The following is an 11336-nucleotide window of genomic DNA, read 5'->3' on the forward strand; positions in this document are numbered from 1 at the left end:
ATGTTCGGTGAGTGAGTTTTGGGGGTGTAAGCCGGAATGCATTCCGTGCAGCTATCCAGATGCGGCATGAAGCTGACCATAAGCACCCGGATGCTCCCGCCGTTGATCCCCTGAGACGAACTGTCGACTCGAATCGGGCGAGAAATGTGACGCGTGGTGCTGCAGGTATGAAAAAAGGAAAAATGAATGACTCCATGGAGGCTCGAAAGCAACAGCTACAGCAACTCGGCCGGTAGCTCTGAACTTCAGGATTAGGGGTATAACCATCTTAAGCTTCTGAGCAGGAGTCCCTTTTTGCGGCTGTAGCTGTTGAGGATTGACAGTCGTTTTGCTCCCGGGATATGGCCCTCCCTTCCTGTGCCTCCCTGATTTGCCCGATGACAGGTTGTCACGCAGGATGAGCTTCCAAGTATCCCAAGGTATTCGTCTCACTCAGCGAGATACGGTCCGCATAGATCCCTTGGACTCTCTATACGAAGCCGTCAAGCCTAGCTTCCATATCTACAAAAGCTCGAGCATAACTACACGACCGCTACAGTGAGTCTAAAGACATCACAACTTCCTCTTCACAAGCCCCTTCCAGAAATCAAAACTATTCTCATCACTCTGCAGCGCCCACATCCGCCCCGTCTCCCTCCCCATCCCATCCACCTCAACAGCCTTCAACATACCCCAATCCCTTGTAATCCCCACAACCTTCGCTTTCGCGCCCGCCTCAGCCTCGAGCGTGACGTTCTGCCCCGAGTGGAGCCAGTGCTTGTAATACCGCTCCTCGAGGTCGCGCGAGAATCCTTCGCGGCGGAACTGCGCGTAGAGCGCCTCGATGCGGGTGAGGATCCGCGCCAGCAGCGACTCGAGGCGGAAGCCACCCGCCATCTTCAGTGGTGCCGGTGCGATGGCGTTGAGGGAGGTCGTCGGGCGCGAGTTTGTCGTGTTGATGCCGATGCCGAGGACGATCTGGTAGGCGCCTTGGGAGTAGGCGCAGTTGGAGAGGATGCCGCCGATTTTGACGTAGGAGGGGTCTTGGGGGGTTGAGGCTGGGTCGCGGCAGTCTTTGTTGTTGTCAGGATACAATTCTATGCAGCACTTTCATGACGTCTGGTTAAGAGTATACTTACAAATGTCGTTGGGCCACTTGAGTTTCACAGGAACGTCGCCGCAGGCTGTGTCGTACGATTTGACGGCCTCGACGATGGCGATGGCCGCAATGTACTGGATGAAGACGACTGGGTGGGAGGCGGCTAGGTGTGCCGGGTGGTTGATGACGGTCGAAAAGATAAGGCAGCCCGCCGGCGAGACCCAGACGTTTGTGCCGCGGCCGCGGCCGGCGACTTGCGTTGTTGCAGTTAGAGTAAAGCCGGTTGGGAGGTGAGCGAGAAGTTTGGGGTTCCTGAAAGATAGGTTTCGTTAGCTAAGAGGGCTTTCTTGTTTCCTCGTGGGTGAATAAAGGGGCAAAGAGAAGGGGGCCATACTTATCCATGAGAGTGTTCGTGCTGGTGACGACTTCGCCATACATGAGCGTATCACCCCACTCCTCCGCCGCAGGCTCAATCGCACGATACTCCTTGAGAGAGCCGTAAAAGAGCCGATGGTTGAAACTCGGCGTCTCCTTGGCGTCCGGCCACTCCTCCTCATGCGGGACAATCACCTTGACCAAGGCATCATAATCCAGCATCCGGCCTTCTCCTCCCTCCCCAGAACCAAGAGACGGCAAAGCTTGCTTGAGCTCGTCGACATCCCACCGCGAAGACAGCTTCTCGATGCGGAAGACGTCGTGCTCGCCGCGGATGTACTCCTCTTTTTCATCGGCATCCTGTCCCTGGCCGGTCTCACGGGTAATGGCCTCTTCCCAGGACGCGAGCATCTCGCCTACCTCGACGTGGTTCGCCGAGGTAAGGTGCATGCGGGAGAGTGATGGCGGCGCGGACGGGTCGGCACTGAGGTCTAGGCCGAGGCGGGAGAGGCATGCGCGGAGGAAGGTTACGCGGGCTGCGTCGGCTGCTGCGAGGGAGGAGACGAGGGCTTCGTAGGAGGGGATTTGGGGTTGCGGGTTGAGGTTTGCCGCTGCGAATCTGTAAATTTGTTAGCATGCGGGTTTTGAAAGGAGTATAGGGTGAACATACTCTGGATGAGGGCCGGTCAGGATGACATTGCCAGAGCCGACTGTGCAGTGAATCACAGCCGCTTTCCCAGCTCCCCCATCAACGGCAATCTCATCAGTATACTGCGCAAGAACCTCCACATTCTCAAACTTCTCAGCATCAACAAAGACGCCTCCGCCATTGTAGTAACTCAACACTTCATCCCCCTCCCCAAACCCCTCCTTCACACTCAACCTTACCACCCTCGCGCCCCTCTCAGAATGATACTCGAACCCCTTCAACGCACCACCCCTACACGTCCCCGGGAAGAACCCGAGCTCGCGCGACCCAATAACCTCGAGCGTCCGATCGCCGACCTCGAACTCGCACCGGCGGCTGCCGTAGTACCCGCCGGCACAGAAGCCGAGGTATGCCCCGCCGCGGCGGACATAGTCGGCGATGCGCCGGTTGCCGGGGCCGTTGAGGACGCGGCAGTAGCCCAGGTCGCCGCCGCCCGGGATGACGAGGAGGGCGCAGGTGGGCTGCCAGGGTTCTTTAAGGAGGGCGGCCTCGGCGACGGGGATGACGGCGTAGGTTGGGGAGAGGAGGCGGCGGAGGGAGTAGATGCAGTGGCGGACCGATTCGACGGTCGTGCCGGTGCCTAGGGGTTGTATGTGAGTCAATGTGGGGTATAATAGCTGAGGGGGGGGACTCGGTACCGGTGTAGACCAGCACATTGAGTTTACGTGAGGCCATGGTGAGAGTCTGTGAGTGAGGGCGATGAGGGATGAGATGAGTCTCGAGGTGGTGAGTGAGTGAGTTTCAGTAGCGAGCGTCGTTGTAGCTTCGGGGTTTGGTTTGGCACTGTCTTGGGACCCCCAACAAAGTTCCGGCGGTGCTACTTCGAATGAGAACTCACTTCGCACCTTGCAAAACAATTCAATCGCCGACACAAGACGGCAACAACGTCTGCTCAACGACCTACAATTAACTCTGAGGAGGAAGACGGATAAAAAAGATGTCCAAGCAGGAGAGCGACACGGCGAAGAAGTCGTCGACGGAAGACGACGAGCCTGATGACTGGTACGTAAAATGGACCTTTCTTCTGCTCTTCTCAACTCGTCGAGTTTGTCTTGTCTCGTACGGCAAATTGATGTTGCTCACGATGTAGAAAGGCAGAAGTAGAAGAGGAAAACGAGCAGAGAGAGACAAGTAAACAAGAAGCAAAGGCTAACAACCATGCAGGGACAAGCGCATCTTCAGCACGGGTTGCGCAGGTACGCAACGACTCCTCTCTCTCCGGATCGCAGCGGAAAAGATCGCGAACGGACAGTTGGATCACGGCGCTAACTTTGACCTCCACCTTGGCTGTCTCTGTAGACGAGAATGCCAAGTTGACAGATTGCTATTTCGAGAAGAAGGACTGGCGGCAGTGTACGGCCGAGGTATGTCTGCTTCCTCCGAATGTTCTTCTTGTCTCGCGCTGCAATGAGGTACATGATGAACTAAAGCTGACAATGGTTGATACTATCTTAGATGGAGCATTTCAAGAGCTGTTGGAAGCAGCAGGGCAACGATCGCCGGACGGACGCAAAGGATGCGTGATTCAACTCCGAGAATGAGTCTTTGGTCCGCTATCTGAAGCTTGTACACCACTTGTACCAACAACTGTAGATTAAAAATCATCACGAAACGAATCGCAACTCATCTCATTCCCGTTGACCATCTCACTCACTCACTCACTGCCTGTCCCAAAGTGGACTGACGCCAACAACGACGGGATGAAGCCAAAAAAAAAAAGTCGCTCGCACAGTGTTCTAGCTCCAAAAACGTGGCCCAAGCTCCTCCCGCCTCCCGGGCGCCGCATTCACCCGCGCCGACCAAATTTCATTAATCCTCCTCCATCCTACACGCCGCCCCGGGAGTCTATGAGCATCATCGACACCGCGCAACCCTCAACCACCTCACTCTCGCTCTCTCTCCCGCCTGTCCCTTTCCCCCACGCGCGCGCGCGTGTCCCACAGCTCTTCAACCCTACACCCGGACACGCACTCTACCCATTCCCACGCCACTCACTCCTCAGCCGGAAAGTCGCATACCAGACAGACCAAAATGGCCTCCTTCACCATGCGCCCCCTCCTCCGCGCATCGCGAACAGCAACAGCAACAACCTTCACCTCCGTCGCGCGCATAGCCACAACCTCGCGCTACAAAGCCGCCTCCGCGACCGCAGCCGCCCCGTCCCCCGCAAAGAGCACAACAACCTCAAGCTACGCCAAAAAGACACCCTCCCCAGCCGCGAAGGCCTCGAAACCATCCTCTTCCTCCTCAGCAGCAGCAGCAGCAGCAGCAGCAGCACCTAAACCCACATCCGCGCCCGCGACGACAACGTTCCCAACAGCACCAGCATACGTCCCTCCCACTCCTCAATCCCAACCCTCCCCAGAGCCGCAGCAGCAAACGCCACAAACACAGCAGCAACAGCAGCAGCCAATAGACTGGTCAACATCCTACCACGGCCTAGGCACAGCTCGCTTCCCGAAGGAAGTAGTCGACATCCTCCTCCAACCCGTCAACCCCTCCGACGTCGAGGTCAAACCCGACGGCATAATCTACCTCCCCGAGATCAAGTACCGCCGCATCCTCAACCAGGCCTTCGGTCCAGGCGGGTGGGGCCTCGTCCCCAAGGGCGATGTCGTCGTCGGAGAGAAGGTCGTCACCAGAGAATACGCTCTCATCGCGGAAGGACGGTACGTGTTTTTCCATGTCCTTGGACTTTTGCCCCCCCAACCCACTCGGACTATCCTGAAATCGCATCAAGCAAAGCAAAGCTAACCCGCAAACCCACACAGCTTCATCTCCCAAGCCCAGGGCGAAAACGGCTACTTCTCCGTCGAAAACCTCCCCTCCGCCGTCGAAGGCTGCAAATCAAACGCCCTCATGCGCTGCTGCAAAGACCTCGGCGTCGCCTCGGACCTCTGGGACCCCGTCTTCATCCGCCAGTTCCGCAGAGAGTACGCCGACGAGGTCTGGGCCGAGCACGTCACCACCAAGCGCAAGAAGCTCGTCTGGACGCGTAAGGACGTGCCGTTGGCGTACCCTTACAAGAAGACCAACTAAAAGTGCCTGGCGCCCAAGGACGATAAACCTGAAAAGAGGTCAGTTCCGCGCTGTTGGGGAACGTGACGGGCATCGTGCGAGCCCGCAAAGACCTTATGGATAAAAAAAACTTGTATAAATAAAACTAGATGGGTGGGATATGTGTAAGATGGGTCATAAGAGTAGGGATCTCAACTGTAATATTAGACGTATATCATGGCCCTCCTCGGGATAGGGGTAAGGACTGTAGATGCATAGACCTTTGCATAGCGGTCAATCAAAACATTAGGACACAATCACTACAGAGGCCACTCTCTCAGGAACGGTGGTCGGCTGTTGAAAGCGACTCCCAGGTCTATTCAGCCCCCCTTTGGTTGGGAATCGTGCGGGAGCGCAGGCTTTTGCTGGTCCCGGAATGACATCCACTCTTGGGTGTATCATAAATCGACCATGACTCCATATCCCTCGCCCAAGCCGAACATCTAAATCATGCAAAAGTTACCATAAACCGCCGCGCAAAGAACTCCATTTCCCATTGACAAACGCCGTTGTCATATCCGAAGGGCGGCAATCACTTGTGCACGCCCGAGCTAGATCCACCCTCGGGATTCTCAGCCGTCGGTGTAGCGCCCCATCCCCACGGCATCCACGACGATCCCCCGCTCGTCTGCCTCCGCCTAACGGATCCGTCCTCGTCATCGCCACCGAGGTCCTCGGCCCCGCTCTCAGCGTCAATCTTTTCGAAATCGGTCTCACTCCGCGATTTGCTGAGTCCGCTGTGCGCGCTCGGCGGTCTCTGCGTCACTTCCTCCTCCTCGCTGCCGTCGAGCTGCATGCTCCCCAGGGAGCGGCTAAAAGTTTCGGGATGCGCCGACGATGACGTCGCTGCCTCCTCACGCTCGAGTGCCTTGAGGAGGAAGGCGAGACGCTCACGCTGGGCGGCGATGAAGCTCGTCCTCTCGCCACCCTGGAGGTTCGGCGGGATAATGGAGCCGGACTTGGACAGGTCCTGGTGCTGTCCCCCACCGGTAGCGGCGGAGTAGGCGCCGGCGAGGAGGTTGTAAAAGTCAGCGCCTGTGTGGCCAGTTCCGGCAGCGGGAGCCCAGCGCGCGGCGGGGACGCTAAACCGGGCGAGGAGGGACTGCGTGTAGGACTGCGGTGGGTGGCCGGCAGGAGCGGCTGCAGCGGAGGGCTGGGGCGCGGGTTCGGGGTCGCCTGGGGGCAGGCCGAGGACGTTTGTCTTGATGAGCTCGATTGCGCGTTTGAGGTAGGCGATGCCGGCGGCTTTCAATTTGTCGTGGGCCTCGGAGATGAACTCTTCGATTTGGGCCTCGTTGTCTTGCAGGAAAGGGTGGACGTGGGTTTGGTAGATGATGCGGGCGCCTTGGGTTTGGGGAAGGACGAGATAGAGGAGGAACAGGAGGCGGATATAGGCGTAGAAGGGGATCCTGTGGCTGGTGTTAGTGGTTGGTCGGAAGAGGGAGACTGGATGTTGGTTGCAGTCTGCGAGTCAGAACGTACCAGACGAGGATCCATTCGGTCCAAGACTCCACGAGGAGTACGCAGGCAAGGACGACCCAGTACATGAGCCATGGTGTCAGTTGTGCCGGGTCGGAGGTCTTGAGGGCCTTGTAAGAGGCGAAGAGGGGGAAGAGGAAGGAAGCGATGGATCTATGAGGTGGAATTCCATGTAAGTCGAGCGGTTCAAAGTGTCCCAGCAGGACTGAAGGTTGAGGCTTGTGGAGTTCAAGCCGCGCCGAGGGTATCGCAAGTGTCATGGAGGTATGCTGGCACCCATTGCGCATGCCTGGAGGAGAGGGGAACTCACGATAAGAGGTGGGCGAATATGTCAAACATGGTTGCGATATGAGGGCTCGATAAGGTCGTCAAGGTGGAGAGGAGGTAGAGGTGTAAGAGGGAAGAAGAAGGTTTGCTCGGAACTAAAGAAGAGATGGAAGAGCGTTGTCGGCACAGGCAGCTTTACACGGCTCGGTCAGCGCGCGCAGCTGTCGCAGGGAGCACAAGCCGACGTCAGGCGGGGGGGCTGACGGTATGGGATGAGCAGCGAGGGGTAGCGTTTGAGGTTGCAAGGTCCGTCTAGCTTGATAGGTAATGTGTGAGTATCGGTAGGGTCTCGACTATGAGGGTCAGCCAGCCGCGGGACGAGACACGGAGTGACAGACAGAATGGAAGAAAGAAAGAAAGAAAAGGGTTGAATCAAAAGCTGTGGAGGAGCAACCAGATGGAAGATGCAGGATTGCGGATGCGGACGGGTGTGTAAGGCAAGGTACACGGCAGCTTACACAGCAGACAGCACGCGGAAGCAGCAACCGGCGCTCGGTGCTCGCTGGGGGGGCAAGGCAAGGTGGGGTCCCTGAGCACGAGGACAAAACAGGCGGGTGCAGCGGGCATCACGGGCACTTGCCGTTGGATCCAAGGGTCAAACGGGAATGTACCTGCCGCATAGCATTAGGTGGGAAAGGTACCTTACATACCCAAAGTAACTTGACCAAGGTAGAATACCTAAGGTAAGTCAAGGCGGGGGTCGGCCGGTGAGATCTTGGCTTTGGTGCTTTCAGCGAGATGCAATGCGATGAGGTACCTCGGTGGACGTCATCGAGGGGCTGGATAAGGTGCGATAAGGTTGTCGTCGGTGTCAGCTCGGCCAGGCGATAAGCCGATAACGGTGAGCGGTCAACGGATGAGGTAAGCTGCGGAGAGGAAGGGAGCTGAAACCGGACAATTGGAAGGGATGAAGACAGGGAACCTGCTGATTCGTGACACCGCTCTCATCTCATCGTCCCAAGGCAGCCAACTTAAAGAGGTCTTTCGAACTGTTCAACAAGGCTCACCGAGGTTAGAGACGGCCCTCTAAATACTCACGAGACCTTCTGGTCACCGTGTTTCCAACGCCCCTGTTTGGCATAGATGGACATGTGTTCATTCGCAGCAAAGTCTGGTTCCTGGCTTGACTCACCGAGCAAACATGTTCCCTCCATCCAACGCTTCTAGATACAACGAGTCCTTGACTACCGTCTACTGCGTACAGCCTACCGGTACACCCAAATACCTACAACATCCACGACTGATACAGGCACCGTGTTTTGCATCCAGGCATCCCCCGTATCTGAGCGCCATGTGACGTCTGCTAGCGCCCTTCGGTCCCGCCCGACGATCGGGGCCTTGTTCCACCTTGCCGCTTCTCTCCGCATCTTGCCGCTTTGGGACACAACCCACTCATGGATGCTCCATCTTCACCTTTCACCGAGACTTGTCTGTTGCATCAGCATCGCGAGATCAAATGCCAGATACCCGGGTCCTGGTGTATGATGCGGACGCGTTGTCGATGGGAGATGCCACATCTCACCTCATGCCAGCGTGGCATTCGTGGCCCACGTACGCAATGCTCTTACCCAGGCCGTCGGTGCCTGATGCGGCCAGTCATCGCGGCCGCGTGTAATTCCCAGGCACCGGCTTTCTGAGATGAGAACAGGTTGGCCATGTCTATTGAGGACACGGTCAACGAGAAGAGTCGCTAGTTGCCACGTCTCTTAAGCTAATCGCACTGAGATCCATCAGATCAAGCAATCCATCACTCTCATTTCTACTCTTCATGCCAGGAATTCCATCGCAGACTTAAGTCGAATTGCACAACTCCACGAGGCTCTATAGTAGTCTAATAACTCATCATCTACAAAGTCTGGTTTGAACCAGACTTTCCCATCTCAACTCACTCTCAATTATATGCCACCACATTATCAATGGCACTCTTGTTCAACCCAGGCCAATGCTTCTTCCCCCACGTAAACCACAAACTCACCGCACCAACCACAACAACAACATAAATCGGCCCCGCATAGTTCATCTCCGTCCCCGTCACCGGAATCGTCTGCGGGAACGGCAACCACACGCTCAGATACATCGACCACAGCAGCGCATACACATTAATCGGCGTTCCCCAACCCCTCGGCAACGACCACCCGCCGTACTGCACCTGATACCCGGCCCCGTGTCCGATCCGCCCCGTCAGCCTGGCGTGGAGCATGCAGGAAATGGCGATGATGTACGAGCCATACAACCCCAGCGACGACAGCGCAGTAAACGCCGAAAACACCGTCGCCGTCGCGTTGTTGCCCACCGTGAAGAGCGACAGGCAGGTGACGATGACGCACGGCAGCCAGACGGAGCGGATGGGCACGCGGTGCGTCGGGTGGATCTTGGCAAAGTACCGCGGCAGGCCGCCGTCGCGGGCCCAGGCCCATGTTATGCGCGACACGGACGCCAGCGAGGCGGCGACGACGCAAAAAGTGATGACGAGGAGGCCGACGACCATGGCTGTGCCAGCAGCGGGACCCGCGGCGTTGAAGAGTAAGGGGATGATGGGGTAGTCGGAGCTCAGAATCGCCTCCGTCGTGGCCGGGTCGCCGCCCATGCCAAACAGGATGGCGAGGATGATCCCGTACGAGAGCACGCCGTTCAGTATAATCGTCCACAGCATCGCGCGCGGAACGGCCTGCTTCGCCTTCTTCGTCTCCTCCGCCATGTGCACGACACCATCGAACCCAATGAACCCCCACGCGGGGACCAACATGCCGATATTCCAGCTCACAAAGCCATTCGTCCACCCGGAGGAAACAGTGCGCTCGAAGAAGACAAATTCAGCCGAGGCGCGGGGCGCGAGCGTCAACAGCACGACGACGAAGACGAGCCAGAGGACGACGTGCAGGACGCCCGCCAGGAGCTCCATCCAGGGGATGGTGCGGAAGGCGTACATGTTGATGAGGGCGCAGGCGACGAGCTGGGCGATGATGACCATGGTGATGTGCCAGGGTTGGAAGGTGTACGAGGGGTAGTTTGTGCTGACGAGGCCGATCATGATGTTTGCTTCCGAGGCGGCGGAGCCCGCGAGGGCGGAAACCCAGGCGAACCAGGTTACCCAGCCCTGCATCCACTGCGAGGGTAGCCGATGTCAGTCCGGATCCCGGGAGACGTGTGGTGTGAGAGAGAGAGACATACCGTGATGAACCGCCGGTGCTTCTCCGGCGCAAGGAAATGCGTCCAGTGGTACTGCGCTCCCGCAATGGGCTGGATGGTCGCGAGCTCAGCCATGGAGAGCGCCTGCGCCATGGCGCCGACGACGACGAGAACAATACCCCACGCCAGCGTCTGCGGTCCGCCGTTGTAGAATGTCGCTCCCATGTCCATCGCCATGACCTCCCACGAGGACATGAAGATCAGGGCAAAGGCCAAGAGCTGCCAAAAGGAGAAGAGACGCTACCAGCAAGTACCCGTGTCAGTTGCCGTTCGTGATATCGGTAAGGAAGACTGCGCTTGTGACTTACCCTGAGCGTCGAGTCGCCCGTGCCGCCATCGGTCGCGTATGGGTAGGCGCCGCTCTCGTGGTGGTGGTTGTTCTTGGCGCCGTCGTCTGTGTTGCCCGGAGAGCTCGTCGTGTTGACGGCGTCGTAGCCGCCCTTTTGCTGCTGCATCTCGACAAGGTCCGCTTTCGCCATGTTTGCTGCCTTCTGTGGAAACTAGTCCCCCTTCAATGCTACAAAAAGTCGGGAAACCTCAGGTAAGGAAGCCGCCGTGACCAAGTCAACTAATAACCAAAGGAAAAAGAACAGCAGCGCAAGAAGCTTTTAAACCACCCCAAAGAAAAAAAAAAAGAAAAGAAAAAAAAAAAAGGGAAAAGACGAGCGCGATCTGTGTAAATACCATCATGCAGGTAAGGATACACGCCAAGACAACTAGGCGATCTGGACCGGCAGACTTAGACTAGACATGCAGTCCCCCCTCTCGCACCAGTCCGACTCGAGATGCTCGGTACGTGGTGCGATGCGACCCTGAGACCACTTGGTTCCAGGGTATCGAAGATATCAACGCCATCCCATTGGTGTGCTTGTATGGTTTTCACTGAAGAAAGCTCCCATTGCTCCCATGGTTCCAAGCTGCCCCCCACCCGGGGCCTCGCAATGGAATCCGATCAACGCTAGCAAGGGGGGGTTTTTTGGCGATTGCCTAATCTTTATTTTACTTTTCGCCACGATTATGAGCCGTGGTGGGGTTTCTTGTGAATCTGCAGTAATGTCTCGGGCGAATCTTGTGGGAAAGAAGGGAAAATGGCCCCAATGCAAGTTTGTTGCATGGCGGGGG

General features: G+C 57.2%; 5 protein-coding genes across 5 annotated transcripts; 2 read left to right on the forward strand and 3 right to left on the reverse strand.

The window, feature by feature from the left end:
* Window positions 1-552: 552 nt before the first annotated feature.
* On the reverse strand, window positions 553-2837 carry CABS01_13821 (biotin-protein ligase; the record flags this gene model as incomplete). The annotated part of the gene is made up of 5 exons (XM_060547163.1): window positions 553-1052; window positions 1119-1390; window positions 1473-2072; window positions 2124-2742; window positions 2801-2837. 5 exons carry the CDS (start codon window positions 2835-2837, stop codon window positions 553-555), a joined length of 2028 nt encoding a protein of 675 aa, XP_060394506.1.
* A 262-nt stretch (window positions 2838-3099) lies between these two features.
* On the forward strand, window positions 3100-3686 carry CABS01_13822 (uncharacterized protein; the record flags this gene model as incomplete). Its single annotated transcript, XM_060547164.1, has 4 exons — window positions 3100-3164; window positions 3327-3358; window positions 3462-3526; window positions 3618-3686. The coding sequence occupies 4 exons, from the start codon at window positions 3100-3102 to the stop codon at window positions 3684-3686; spliced, it is 231 nt and encodes a 76-aa protein (XP_060394507.1).
* Window positions 3687-4193: 507 nt separating this feature from the next.
* Window positions 4194-5201, forward strand: CABS01_13823 (uncharacterized protein; the record flags this gene model as incomplete). Its single annotated transcript, XM_060547165.1, has 2 exons — window positions 4194-4831; window positions 4934-5201. The coding sequence occupies 2 exons, from the start codon at window positions 4194-4196 to the stop codon at window positions 5199-5201; spliced, it is 906 nt and encodes a 301-aa protein (XP_060394508.1).
* A 550-nt stretch (window positions 5202-5751) lies between these two features.
* On the reverse strand, window positions 5752-7037 carry CABS01_13824 (HVA22 family TB2/DP1 protein; the record flags this gene model as incomplete). The annotated part of the gene is made up of 3 exons (XM_060547166.1): window positions 5752-6628; window positions 6702-6851; window positions 7009-7037. 3 exons carry the CDS (start codon window positions 7035-7037, stop codon window positions 5752-5754), a joined length of 1056 nt encoding a protein of 351 aa, XP_060394509.1.
* Window positions 7038-8916: 1879 nt separating this feature from the next.
* CABS01_13825 (LPXTG-domain-containing protein) lies at window positions 8917-10693 on the reverse strand (the record flags this gene model as incomplete). Its single annotated transcript, XM_060547167.1, has 3 exons — window positions 8917-10131; window positions 10197-10454; window positions 10523-10693. 3 exons carry the CDS (start codon window positions 10691-10693, stop codon window positions 8917-8919), a joined length of 1644 nt encoding a protein of 547 aa, XP_060394510.1.
* Between the last annotated feature and the right edge of the window lie 643 nt (window positions 10694-11336).

This window comes from Colletotrichum abscissum (assembly GCF_030869225.1).
Source record: "Colletotrichum abscissum strain IMI 504890 chromosome Unknown Scaffold_48.1, whole genome shotgun sequence".
Lineage (NCBI taxonomy): Eukaryota > Fungi > Ascomycota > Sordariomycetes > Glomerellales > Glomerellaceae > Colletotrichum > Colletotrichum abscissum.